The sequence below is a fragment of the Lissotriton vulgaris genome, unplaced genomic scaffold, assembly GCF_964263255.1.
Source record: "Lissotriton vulgaris unplaced genomic scaffold, aLisVul1.2 SCAFFOLD_1952, whole genome shotgun sequence".
NCBI lineage: Eukaryota > Metazoa > Chordata > Amphibia > Caudata > Salamandridae > Lissotriton > Lissotriton vulgaris.
Genome location: NW_028246160.1, coordinates 295,001 through 308,853, shown reverse-complemented (window position 1 = coordinate 308,853; position 13,853 = coordinate 295,001). Strand labels below are relative to the sequence as shown.

Here is a 13,853-nt window from a genome sequence, read left to right as displayed (position 1 = left end):
TCCCCCTCCTGGTCCCCCGCTTCACCTCAATAGGGGACCCCTTGTGCATGGTATAACGGTCCAGTTTATTGGTTTGGACCTGTCTGGCCCCTCTCACAGTCTTGGTCTGGGGCTTATCTGGGTCCGCTCTCGCCGCCATCTCGCCTCCCGAAGCCGATACGGCGCCTAAAATCGCAGTGATACCAGGCTACAGCACTCCATCACATCAGGGCCCCCCAAGAGCATCAGGCAGTCTATGCGTATCTCTGGGTCCACCAAGAGCCCCAGGCACCACGCCGGTCTCGTGACCCCAAGGTCCAACTATATCACCACCTCCAGTCAGGCGGGGATCGGGCGGCCACAGGTCGCCCCAGTCGTGTCGTTGTCCTCTAGGCAAAGCAATTGGACGGTGAGACGTTCCAGCAATTACTGGAGTGACCAAGGTTGCACGGCCGAGTCTCCGATCGGCCGCTTCTGGTCACCGTCGGCGCTGTTGTTGAACTTCAAGGCGGGTCAGGCCACAATTGAGGTCCCGGTCTCGCCACCCAGCAGGCCGCAGAGTTTCAGATCGCGTTTTCTGGTCACCGGACCACTTGCGCACACTTTTTAAACTTTTTTTTATTCTGTTGATAATTTTCTTACTCTGTTGCACAGTTGGCAGCTGGATCTATTTCTAGGGCAAATAATTTGCTGATGTTGGAGTGTACCGCGTTCCTCTTTATTTGCATGTGATCATGAAATGTTTATTTTTGCAATATTGTTATCCCTTTGAAATCTAGTTTAAAGGTCAAAAACTGGGCGGAGAAAATTTAAATCTTTTTAAATCGTCTGATTATGTTAATTTTGTCATTCCTACACCTTTTTCCAGTGATCTGATGCAAATGAATCATGCATTTAACATGTCTTGTATATGATTTGTCTAGAGTTTATCATATGACCAGCCTTTTTGTTTTGCCCCTTCCAGATGGTGGATGCCTCTACAGTTGTCTTCTCTGTTTCCGGGGTTCTTCTTACGGCTGGTCTACTTCTCTTCGTCTTAATCCGAAACAACGACTTGGCAGCGATTCTTTGGAACGAGTTGGTGCTTGAAAGAATTGCCGATTTCTTCATGGGTCTCACAAAGGAGCAGCGGATTCTGGACTATGTGCTGCAGAATGCGGTCAAGGGCGACCCACAGAGCGTCCTAGACACCATCGACAAGTATTGCTATGAGAAGGAGTGGGCCATGAATGTAGGAGATGAGAAGGGTAAGCAAACGCCCTAGATGCACACAGGCTCACCTACCAGGCTCCTCCTGCCTCTTTGTAATGTCCCAATCTAAGGGTTTGATTCCGATCTTGGACAGGTCACTCCGTCACAACGGTGACGGATATCACGTCTGCTGAAATATAAATCCCTTAGGTTATAAGGGGATTTATATTTCGGTGGACGGAATATCTGTCACCATTGTGACAGAGTGACCCGTCCACCCAGATCTAAATCGGGCTCAAGACTGATGACCCCTGGATCCACTCTGAACCCCACTCCCTTTGTAATCATTCACTCCTCCTTCTGGGGTGTTTTAGGAGGCCCAACCTCCTATAACATGGCTGGAAACTCCCAAATACTGTAATTAGTCTGACTTACTGCCCCCCCTTATAACGTGCCCCCTATGCATAGATTTTGTCTGAAACCCCCAACTAATAGATCCTGTGTGAAACCCATGTCCCTTGAATCAACATGAAACTCCGACTCATAGACCCTGTCTGGAATTCCTTCCCTGTCCCCAGCGTCCTGGACTTCTGAACCAGTCTGAAAGCCCCCATCTGCTGGAACCTGTCTGTACCCTCCTCCTGCCCCATTTCCTAACTGCTGTAACGTGTTTAACCCCCACTCCCTGACTGCTGGAACTCGTTTGAAATATTTGGGCTTATAGACACTTCCAAACTTCTCTCTAGTGAAGTAGTGTGGCTCACTGGTTAGAGGCGGCAGACCCGAGAGCAGAGGACGGCCCGGGACCAGGGTTCGATTCCCGGCGCGGCAGGTTTCTGGACCAGGGTCAGCGGACTCGATAATTCTCTCGCCTCGGTGCCCACTCTGATCAGCGTTCACACTCGGCAACTCTGGGCATTAGCTTGCCTCATCTTCACTAACGGCCCCACCAGACCGCCGGGGATGCCTGGTCTTACCCTGGAGATACCCATTAAGGGACCATCTCTCAGGGAAGCCAGGAAGGGTTTCGCAGCGGTCGAAGCGCCTTGGGACCCTACGGGTAAGTAGTGCGCTATATAAATGCCAATACATTGTTCCTTGAACCCCTAAAAGAAGCTGGGAAGCAAATTTATATTTTTGAATTATTCCCCACAGGTTAATGTAGACTCCCAACTTTTATTTTTTCTTCTATTTTAATTATGTTTAATTTATATATGGCCCGACCTTTCCTTGGATGCGTGCCAAGCACTTCACATTAGACCGAATGTTGTGTGTCGCAATGCTTAGGTTGCAGGCGAGCAACAATAATGCTTTGATAAGCACAAAATTGTATGAACCAGGAGTGGATGACAGAGAGATGAAGCGCCATGTTGGTGTGGAACACACTGAAAGATATCTTCATTGGATTCAAGTCAAAGTAAAGTTCAGAGGGGGTGTGGGTGGCAATCTACAGGAAGTTCTTTCCAGAAGGTGAAGGAAGTAGGATTAGACGAGGGTGGAGATGGTTCCAAAGAAGGGGTAAACAAGGAGATCTGCCTTTGAAAATTCCTAAGACCAGAAAGTAGAAAACAGAGGGTGGTGTTTTGTGCTGCCTGTGATGTTGTTCTAATGCTACGAATGCAAAGGTGAGTGTTGCATCTTGAAAGCAAGTGTAATGTTGCCCCAAAAATGTGTGAGAGGACAAGAGCCAGAACAGTTGAGTGGAAGTTTGGTTCAAGAGGAATGGTTTGATCTGACCGGCAATCCGATGTCATAGGTCCTGGAATCTTTACTTGATGTAATCCTCGTAGGGGAGGTGTTGGTCGCGGGAGACGCCAAAGGTATTGGTGTTGGGGGCACAGGTGGCTGAGACACTATTGAATTGCCTTGTGTTAAGCCAGTTGGTGGTATTTTGTTGAAACATGCCCGAACTTTTAGACTCTCCTTTCTGGCGAGTTTAACTTAAGGTAGTTGGCTGACATGGAGGATCATATTGTGTCCAAGCTGCCCCGTAAGCCGCGAACGTTGGTTTCCAAGTTAATTAGAGTTGTGTTTCATCATCACTTTGTTGTTGTGCTATGTTTGGTTCATCCAAAAGGATGTCAAGGGGCTTCCTCTAAAGGTTAGACACCATTTTTGCTAGCATTGATAGATCCTTGGGGGGGACTTAAGATTTGTCTAGGATGACCAGAAATTATGGAACATACTAGTGCATTTTTGTTAGGGAAGTGGCAAACCAAATAAGAACATGGTTGGCGATCCCGTAAAGGTTGGACAGCCTCAGAGTGCACAGAGGCCAGTAAAGTACAAAGGATCGGCCTTCATCCGGGACCTGCAGAGCACCTTGGATAAACTGGGAGTCACTGTTACAGTGTAGTATAACAAGCGAAATCCTTATTCCTAGGCTGCCACCGTTGTGAAGTTGGAGCACTTTAAAGTGTCTTTATTTTGCTTAATGCTGGTGTAGGAGTTTGCATTTAACTATGGAATTGCATAGTTCTGTTTTCTCTAGTCAGGGTGATCCAGACGGCTGATACTGATTGGTGGATCTGTGCAGCGTGTGATACCTTTAGGCAGTTCTGGCTTTCTGGTCTGTTGACCAGAGAGCCAGAAATGTGTGACTTTTGTTGTGCCTTTTTCTACTATGGGTTGTAGCCTACACGAGCCTAGAGTCCTTGTGCCTAAAAACGTAAGAGGAGCTGAAAGAGTCATGCATACTATTGGCCCTCACAGCAGTTATAGGTGGTGCGCCATTCAGTGGCCACAGTAGGTTTTTCTAAAATTAGTGGACACCCTTACTCCCTGGGAAGCATGGGTAAATATTATGCAAGAGATAGGGCTCCAATGATAAACAAAATTTGAGAAATTAATCCCAACTATGGTCAGATTCCAAACACTAGTGTAAGCTGGTACATTTATTAGTTATGTCTTTGTAATAGTACATTTCATCTGCATTTTCTGAAAGTAATATTTATGCACCAGGTTCTGTATTACATGGACATTTTACTTATGCTCTTCCTCTTTTATTACAAAAGTGAACACTGAAATGTCAGACTTTCAAAGCATAAATCATGGATTGGAAACAAGTTAGCTAAAAAAAATAAGAAAATAATAAAAAAAGATAACTAGAGAAAGTATTGCGAATTCAGCTATTGTGTATGTTACATAGATAAGGTTTTTACTGTAGTGACAAGACATAAAGGAAGTTTGGAACCCATTCTGTTTCTAAGAAGAAAACACTGGTGTAATGTTCTTGCAGAATCAAAGTGGTATGTGTGAATGTTACAATGTTAAAGGAAAAATAAGAAAAAAAAGAACTTGTCACACACACACACACACACACACACACACACACACACACACACACACACACACACACACACACACACACACACACACACACAGACACACAGACACACACACAGACACACACACAGACACACACACAGACACACAGACACACACAGAGACACACACACACACAGACACACACACACACACACACACGCACACACACACCCACACACCCACACACACACACACACCACACACACACACACACACACACACACAGACACACAGACACACACACAGACACACAGACACACACAGAGACACACACACACACACACACACACACACACACCTGTTCTAGTTGTTGTTGGTACCAGCCACTCCCAGAGGGCTGGCTTACCCCCCACCCATCCAACACAGGCGTCATAGGACATGTGACACTAATCAAAGGGGCCAGGCGCACGTGCCCTGGGCCAGTTCTAGCCAGTAAGATACTGTGTCCATGTTGTGATTACTTATGCATGGGGGCCTAGGGCCCGCAGTATTACATTGGTGACTAGTGGGTCTGCCCGTGCGTGCAGGAGCCCAGTGGATTGACAAGGGGGTGATGTGTAGCTGGTGTAGACGGCTCCCCTGCCTACGTGTTCCAGCAAGGAAGAATGTGGCCTTAGTATAAGGCACTCCTGCCTGCGTGCTGCACGGTTGAAGAAATTAATGTGGCCTGCCCTGATGAGAAAGCCGGCAGGAGGTGTGTGAAAACGGTGGAGTATAGCGCTGTGGATCGCACTGTGACTGCTGGAAAGCAGTCCCCCGGAGAAACAAGGGGGGAGCGACTGCTCCGTCATTGGACATGAGGTGATCCCTGAGGCACGTTAATGTAGTGGTAGGTACAGTGATAGCAGAGTTTGCACCCCAGCACCGTGAAGGAAAGCCCGGTTGCAAGAGAAGGCACAGCACAACAAAGAAGAGGCAGCGCCTGGACGAGAATATGTCCCCAGGACTCCGTGTCAAGAGCCCTGGGAACGTGCCTGAGATAACGCCTGCAAGCAACCCTGCCAGTCGACTTCAACCTGGTGAGGTGAGGCTGCAAGGGATGGGAGAGTGGCGTTAAGGCAAGTGGAAACGGATCTGCACTCTCGCGCCCCAGCCACACACCCAAGGCGGGGAGTGCCCCGGGATGAAAAAGATAAAAAACATGCCTTGCAGGGGGAGGAGGTGCCGCTGCCTTGCCGGCAGTGGTCTAAGTGTGTGGGGGGGGTGGGGGGGGTGGAAGTAGGGGAACTGTGGGCGGAGAATCAGAGGGCGGCAATAAATGGATTGGCTCAGTGGGTAGAGTCAGGTGTACCAGAAAGAGCAAAATATCCAAATTTGTAGTATTTGTTTCCCATTTCACTACCAGGTTACAGCTTATTACATTATTTAATTTAACCAATAGATACACAAGTTTATTTAAACAGAAATTTTGCGTGCATCTATCTGAGTGAGAGATAGGGCCACTCTTCTCTATATATGAAATACACAAGAAGGCTGAGGGGTCACCGCAGCCTTGATAGAGCACAGCTAAGGACAAAAATGTCTCATTAAATTAAAGCACATGTATCCAATTTTCATAAAGAATGTTTCAGCACAATAAACAGTAAATCATACTTTTTTTTAAATCTCAAAACGGGACATAATTAGCATTCTTATGCACAGTTTTTTTTGATATATCATCATGCTTTAAATGCATATGAAAAAACAAACATCATAATAAGCAGTATTACATCTGCAATTCATTATCCATATTTAAATTAACAGACAACGATATTCCCAATGCATTTCGGGTTCTATTATGAACCCTTCGTCAGGGGATTGATGTAAAGTCCGTTGTATCAGAAAATGTAGGTAATCATGTGGTCCTCCAAAGTCATCTATAACACAATCACAGAATTACATTAAAGAATAGCAGCCGCTGTGTGCTTTCCAGCAAGAGATGGCCAAGCCTCCATTTTAATGATTTTTTCTTTGGGTAATGTCCGAAGATAATTACTTTTGACTTGGATGGATTTGCTACCAGCCTGTTTTTATCGTTATATACGGCAAGTGCCGTGAGTGCCTTTTGTAGCCCAATTCTCGTGTGATCCAAGAGTACCAGGTCATCAGCATATTGCATGAATTGAATTTTGGTCCCACCGATCTTTGGGGTGGCCAAGGCTGCCCCAGTCAGGGCCCTCTCCATGTCCGCTGTATATAAGTTAAACAACAATGGGGCTAGCACACACCCTTGTTTTAGGCCTCGGCCTGTGTCGATCTTCACGGATGCGTGCTCCCTCGAGAGTTTAATTCTCACCCACGTTTTTTGGTACAGGGACTGGATCGCTCTTAACAGGGATGGATTGATGTTCCATTGAACCAGCTTTCTCCACAAAATTGCACGATCTACCCCATCAAACGCCGCCGAGTAGTCGATAAAGCAGGCGAATAAGGGGGGGCTTTTGAGTGTCCGTGCGCGGTAGACCAAAAAGGAAAGTGCGATGATATTATCGACTGTGGCGGACCCAGGTCTAAATCCGGTTTGGCAGAGTGGGAGAAGACCTTCTGCGCTCGTCCAGTCTGCGAGGTCCCTCAAGATGGCACTAGCGTAAGCTTTTCCCTCGATGTCCAAAAGGGCGATCATGCGATAATTTGATGGTTCAGTTTTGGGGCCTTTTTTGTGGATTGGCTGTAAGAGCGAGCCTCTCCATGAGTCTGGTACATCCCCCAGGAGCCAACATTCAGTATACAGGTGAGTCAGGTTTTTGGACCAAAAATCGATGTTTGCTTTGAATAAGTGTCCAGGAAGGCCATTAGGGCCCGGAGCACCATTTTGTCTGATGTTTTTTAGAATTTTGGACACTAACAATTTTCCAGGCGGGGCTTTCTTCTCGGTGGTTGGGTCTAGATCGACTCCTGCGGTGGGTGTTTCGTTTTGCTTATTAACAGGGCCGTCTTCGGTGTAGAGTGCTTTTACATGGGCGACCCAGATGGAAGCTTCAAGAGAGTTTTCTCTATGGTTTGAGCCTCGTCCCAGATTGCTTAAATAGTGCCAAAACTCTTGCGGTTTTCCTGGGCTCAGCAAGTCAAAAATTTTCAGCCATTGTGCTTCGCAAAAACTCGTTTTGCTGCCCAAACCTTCTTTGAATGACTTTTTTTGGCCTCTTGTAATTGTTTCTTGTTTGGGCTTGTGCCAAATTTGCGAAAGAGTTTGCGTTTCTTGTTCAGTTGTTTGGCGCTTATTTTAATTTCTGCGTTGTGACCATATGTGGGTAGGGGATACCTAAGAGTTGCACTGTTTGAGTTGCCGCGAAGAATCGCCGCCAGGGTCCCTGTTATGTCATTCCAAGTTATTATTACACCCTTTTTCTGTTCGCTCGGTGGCCAGCCTGACCACTGGTTTGCCCAGTTGTTAAATGTAGTGATTGCGGTATGTTCCCATTTGATTCTTCTGGGGAGCTTCATTAATTCTTCGCCATTGGCTGCACCTGTGGCGTGTGTCCACTGCGAGGTTCAGTGTAATAGTTAAGGCGGCATGATCGCTGTCACTACGCGGGTGAACTGGGGTTGCAGTTTATCGCTTAGGATGATGTAGTCGATCGTTGTTTGTTGTTAAATGTGGGAGTGACAAAAGACCCTGGGCTATTCTTTAGGAGGACTGTATGCGCGGTCGCCAGCTTGTAGGATTTTAACAGGTCGTTCAGTGCGTTAGAGGCCCCGGGCAGGTGACTTCGAGAATGTTATTTAAAGGAGCCACCTCGCTCTAAGAATAGGTCACGTGACCGCGAGATTCTTTAAATTAAAACTTTATGTGAACGTACATTGACACCTGTGGGTGCTGGAAGAAAAAAGAAAAGGGAGTGGTGCAAACTGTGTTAAATAAGTGAGATAATTAAAAGATACAAATCGGTCTAGATGGAAACGACTGCCGAGAGGTGAAACTAATAAAAATCCTAGCAATAAACGTGCAGAATCTGAAAGAATTGGGGGCGTGCACAAGCTAATGTGATGTGGAAAAAGAAGTGTAGAGTGCAAATTCTTTACATATTGTCGTGCATCACAGCAATATCAGAAGATACAACACAAAAAAATGCCATTTCATAATGATCATTGAGCCCCCCTGGGGTAACTGTCCCTAATTTTTTGATCCAATGTGTTTCTCTTCTGGATAAAATAATGTTGCCATCTACCCCTGTGCTACATTTGATTTGCTCTAAAATGGTAAAGCGTAATTGGGGTATTGTATGTTGGGACTGATGCCAATGTACAGCTAATGGGGAGGTCGTATTGTGATTTCGAATCCTACTTTTATGTTAAACTATCCTGGTCTTTATCTTGCGACTAGTTCACCCTACATACACCAGCCCGCAAGGGCATTTTATTGCATAAATGACTGCTTCAGAATTACAGTTGGATACTTCTGGTTTTTCCTCTTATCAGATAGCTGGCACCAATTCTTACTTTGGTTGACCGTAACTCTATTTTTGAATTTTTGAAATTTCCTATAGAGTGCAAATTCTGCTATTCTTTAATGCAATTCTGTGATTGTGTTATAGATGACTTTGGAGGACCACATGCTTACCTACATTTTCTGATACAACGGACTTTACATCAATCCCCTGACAAAGGGTTCATAATAGAACCCGAAATGCATTGGGAATATCGTTGTCTGTTAATTTAAATATGGATAATGAATTGCAGATGTAATACTGCTTATTATGATGTTTGTTTTTTCATATGCATTTAAAGCATGATGATATATAAAAAAACTGTGCATAAGAATGCTAATTATGTCCTGTTTTGAGATAAAAAAAAAGTATGATTTACTGTTTATTGTGCTGAAACATTCTTTATAAAAATTGGATACATGTGCTTTAATTTAATGAGACATTTTTGTCCTTAGCTGTGCTCTATCAAGACTGCGGTGACCCCTCAGCCTTCTTGTGTATTTGCCACATAATACATCATCTGCTGCACTATCTAACTATTTAAACTAATACATTGTTTAAAGCTCAAACCGATCAAAAGTTACTAAAAAATGTGACTTTTGCTGCTGTGAGGTGGAGGGCCCTTTGCAATGGTTGACTGGTCACCTTTCTCACTGCTGCGGTTGTATGTTCCACTGGTGCTAATAAGGAAAAATCTTTGCAGAGACTGTTAGCATGTGTAAAAATTTCAAAATAATGAAGTATCAGAAATTTACAGCACCACTAATACCAGTGCAGGGTGTCGGAGCACTTTACATCACACATTACAGAGACCATTATTCATACGTGTGTAAATCACTGTATAGGAAATGTTACATAAGACAAAGGACTACAAGGTGTAGGAGTCACATCACGACCATGCTAGTAGGCAGTATAGTTTAATAGTGAGTGGAGGTGGTTGAGGTGGTGGAGGTGGGGGTTGTGGAGGTGGTGGAGGTGGTGATGGTGGTGGAGGTGGTGATGGTGGTGGAGGTGGTGATGGTGGTGGACGTGATGGTGGTGGACGTGATGGTGGTGGACGTGATGGTGGTGGACGTGATGGTGGTGGGGGTGATGGTGGACGTGGTGCTGATGGTGGTGGACGTGGTGCTGATGGTGGAGGACGTGGTGGTGATGGTGGAGGACGTGGTGGTGGTGGTGGTGGAGGACGTGGTGGTGGTGGTGGAGGACGTGGTGGTGGTGGTGGAGGACGTGGTGGTAGTGGATGTGGTGGCCTGGATGGGGTGGTGGTGGGGGTGGTGGTAGTGGACCTAGTGGATGTGGTGGTGGTGGACCTAGTGGATGTGGTGGTGGTGGTGGATGTGATGGTGGTGGACCTAGTGGATGTGGTGGTGGTGGATGTGATGGTGGTGGACCTAGTGGATGTGGTGGTGGTGGTGGTGGTGGATGTGATGGTGGTGGTGGATGTGGTGGTGGTGGAAGTGATGGTGGTGGTGGACGTGGTGGTGGAGGTAGTGGTGGTGGTGGAGGTAGTGGTGGTGGACGTGGACGTGGTGGTGGTGGTGGATGTGGTGGTGGCCATGGTGGTGGTGGTGGCCGTGGTGGTGGTGGTGGAGGACGTGGTGGTGGTGGTGGTGGAGGACGTGGTGGTGGTGGTGGTGGTGGAGGACGTGGTGGTGGTGGTGGAGGACGTGGTGGTGGTGCTGGAGGACGTGGTGGTGGTGGTGCTGGAGGACGTGGTGGTGGTGCTGGAGGACGTGGTGGTGGTGGTGGTGGAGGACGTGATGGTGGAGGACATGGTGGTGGTGGACGTGGTGGTGGACGTGGATGTGGTGGACGTGGACGTAGTGGACGTGGTGGTGGTGGACGTGGTGGTGGATGTGGAGGTGGTGGTGGTGGTGGATGTGGAGGTGGTGGTGGTGGATGTGGACGTGGTGCTGGTGGATGTGGACATGGTGGTGGTGGATGTGGTGGCCTGGATGGGGTGGTGGTAGTGGATGTGGTGGTGGTGGACCTAGTGGATGTGGTGGTGGTGGTGGTGGATGTGATGGTGGTGGTGGATGTGATGGTGGTGGTAGTGGTGGACGTGGTGGATGTGATGGTGGTGGTAGTGGTGGACGTGGTGGACGTGGTGGTGGTGGTGGTGGTGGTGGACGTGGTGGTGGTGGACGTGGTGGTGGTGGACGTGGTGGTGGTGGTGGACATGGTGGTGGTGGATGTGGTGGTGGTGGACGTAGTGGTGGTGGACGTGGTGGTGGTGGACGTGGTGGTGGTGGACATGGTGGTGAAGGACATGGTGGAGGAAGTGGTGGTGGTGGACGTGGTGGTGGTGGACGTGGAGGTGGTGGGCGTGGTGGTGGACGTGGTGGTGGACGACATGGTAGTGGTGGTGGACGTGGTGGTGGTGGTGGACGTGGTGGTGGTGGTGGACGTGGTGGTGGTGGTGGACGTGGTGGTGGTGGTGGACGTGGTGGTGGTGGAGGACGTGGTCGTGGTGGTGGTGATGGAGGACGTGGTGGCGGTGGTAGAGGACGTGGTGGCGGTGGTGGAGGACGCGGTGGTGGAGGACGTGGTGGTGGTGGTGGAGGACGTGGTGGTGGAGGACGTGGTGGTGGTGGTGGACGTGGTGGTGGTGGTGGACGTGGTGGTGGTGGTGGACGTGGTGGTGGTGGTGGACGTGGTGGTGGTGGTGGATGTGGTGGTGGTGGATGTGGTGGTGGTGGATGTGGTGGTGGATGTGATGGTGGTGGATGTGGTGGTGGTGGACGTGGTGGTGGTGGACGTGGTGGTGGTGGTGGTGGACGTGGTGGTGGTGGACGTGGTGGTGGTGGAGGACGTGGTCCTGGTGGTGGTGATGGAGGACGTGGTGGCGGTGGTAGAGGACGTGGTGGCGGTGGTGGAGGACGCGGTGGTGGAGGACGAGGTGGTGGTGGAGGACGTGGTGGTGGTGGTGGAGGACGTGGTGGTGGAGGACGTGGTGGTGGTGGAGGACGTGGTGGTGGTGCTGGAGGACGTGGTGGTGGTGGTGGAGGACGTGGTGGTGGAGGACGTGGTGGTGGAGGACGTGATGGTGGTGGACCTAGTGGATGTGGTGGTGGATGTGGTGGTGGATATGGTGGTGGTGGTGGTGGTGGACGTGGTGGTGGTGGTGGACGTGGTGGTGGTGGATGTATGTATGTATGTATGTATGTATAGGCATTTATATAGCGCACTACTTACCCGGAGGGTCCCAAGGCGCTTCGACCGCTGCGAAACCCTTCCTGGCTTCCCTGAGAGATGGTCCCTTAATGGGTATCTCCAGGGTGAGACCAGGCATCCCCGGCGGTCTGGTGGGGCCGTTAGTGAAGATGAGGCAAGCTAATGCCCAGAGTTGCCGAGTGTGAACGCTGATCAGAGTGGGCACCGAGGCGGGAGAATTATCGAGTCCGCTGACCCTGGTCCAGAAACCTGCCGCGCCGGGAATCGAACCCTGGTCCCGGGCCGTCCTCTGCTCTGTGGTGGTGGTGGACGTTGTGGTGGATGTGGATGTGGACGTGATGGTGGTGGATGTGGCGGTGGTGCTGGAGGAGGTGGTGGTGGTGGTGGAGGACGTGGTGGTGGTGGTGGAGGACGTGGTGGTGGTGCTGGAGGACGTGGTGGTGGTGCTGGAGGACGTGGTGGTGGTGGTGCTGGAGGACGTGGTGGTGGTGGTGGTGGAGGACGTGATGGTGGAGGACATGGTGGTGATGGACGTGGTGGTGGACGTGGATGTGGTGGACGTAGTGGACGTGGTGGTGGTGGTGGTGGTGGGCGTGGTGGTGGTGGACGTAGTGGACGTGGACGTGGTGGTCGTGGACGTGGTGGTGGTGGATGTGGACGTGGTGGTGGTGGATGTGGACATGGTGGTGGTGGATGTGGACATGGTGGTGGTGGATGTGGACATGGTGGTGGATGCGGTGGCCTGGATGGGTTGGTGGTGGTAGTGGTAGTGGATGTAGTGGTGGATGTGCTGGTGGACCTAGTGGATGTGGTGGTGGACCTAGTGGATGTGGTGGTGGTGGATGTGATGGTGGTGGACCTAGTGGATGTGATGGTGGTGGACCTAGTGGTGGTGGTGGATGTGATGGTGGTGGATCTAGTGGACGTGGTGGTGGTGGACCTAGTGGTGGTGGTGGATGTGATGGTGGTGGATCTAGTGGACGTGGTGGTGGTGGTGGACGTGGTAGTGGACGGGGTGATGGTGGTGGAAGGGGTGATGGTGGTGGACGGGGTGATGGTGGTGGAAGGGTGATGGTGGTGGACGGGGTGATGGTGGTGGACGGGGTGGATGTGGTGGTGGATGGGGTGGTTGTGGTGGTGGTGGACGTGGTGCTGGTGGTGGTGGTGCAGGCCATGGTGGTAATGGAGGACATGGTGGTGGTGGAGGATATGGTGGTGGTGGTGGACGTGGTGGTGGTGGAGGACGTGGTGGTGGTGGAGGACGTGGTGGTGGATGTGGTGGTGGTGGATGTGGTGGTGGTGGACGTGGTGGTGGAGGACGTGGTGGTGGAGGACGTGGTGGTGGAGGACGTGGTGGTGGAGGACGTGGTGGTGGAGGACGTGGTGGTGGAGGACGTGGTGGTAGTGGTGGACGTGGTGGTGGTGGTGGTGGTGGAGGATGTGATGGTGGTGGAGGATGTGGTGGTGGTGGAGGATGTGGTGGTGGTGGAGGACGTGGTGGTGGTGGACATGGTGGTGGTGGACATGGTGGTGGTGGTGGAGGACGTGGTGGTGGAGGAAGTGGTGGTGGAGGAGGACGTGGTGGAGGAGGACGTGGTGGAGGAGGACGTGGTGGAGGAGGACGTGGTGGAGGAGGACGTGGAGGAGGAGGATGTGGTGGAGGTGGAGGATGTAGTGGAGGTGGAGGATGTGGAGGTGGTGGTGGAGGAGGAGGAGGATGTGGTGGTGGAGGAGGAGGAGGAGGATGTGGTGGTGGTGGCGGAGGAGGAGGAG

The 13,853-nt window shown here is 50.3% G+C and overlaps 1 protein-coding gene across 2 annotated transcripts in view; it reads left to right on the top strand.

The window, feature by feature from the left end:
* The first annotated feature begins 862 nt into the window (after positions 1-862).
* LOC147666128 (catechol O-methyltransferase-like) overlaps positions 863-13,853 on the top strand; it is a 61,391-nt gene continuing 48,400 nt past the window's right edge. The window contains exon 1 of one of the 2 annotated variants that reach the window (XM_086949281.1): positions 863-1,226. In XM_086949281.1, the coding sequence (XP_086805407.1) occupies positions 944-1,226 (283 nt within the window). In that variant the 5' untranslated portion in view covers positions 863-943. The remainder of the gene's footprint in view (positions 1,227-13,853) is intronic. The other variant, XM_086949280.1, reaches the window with a different exon arrangement.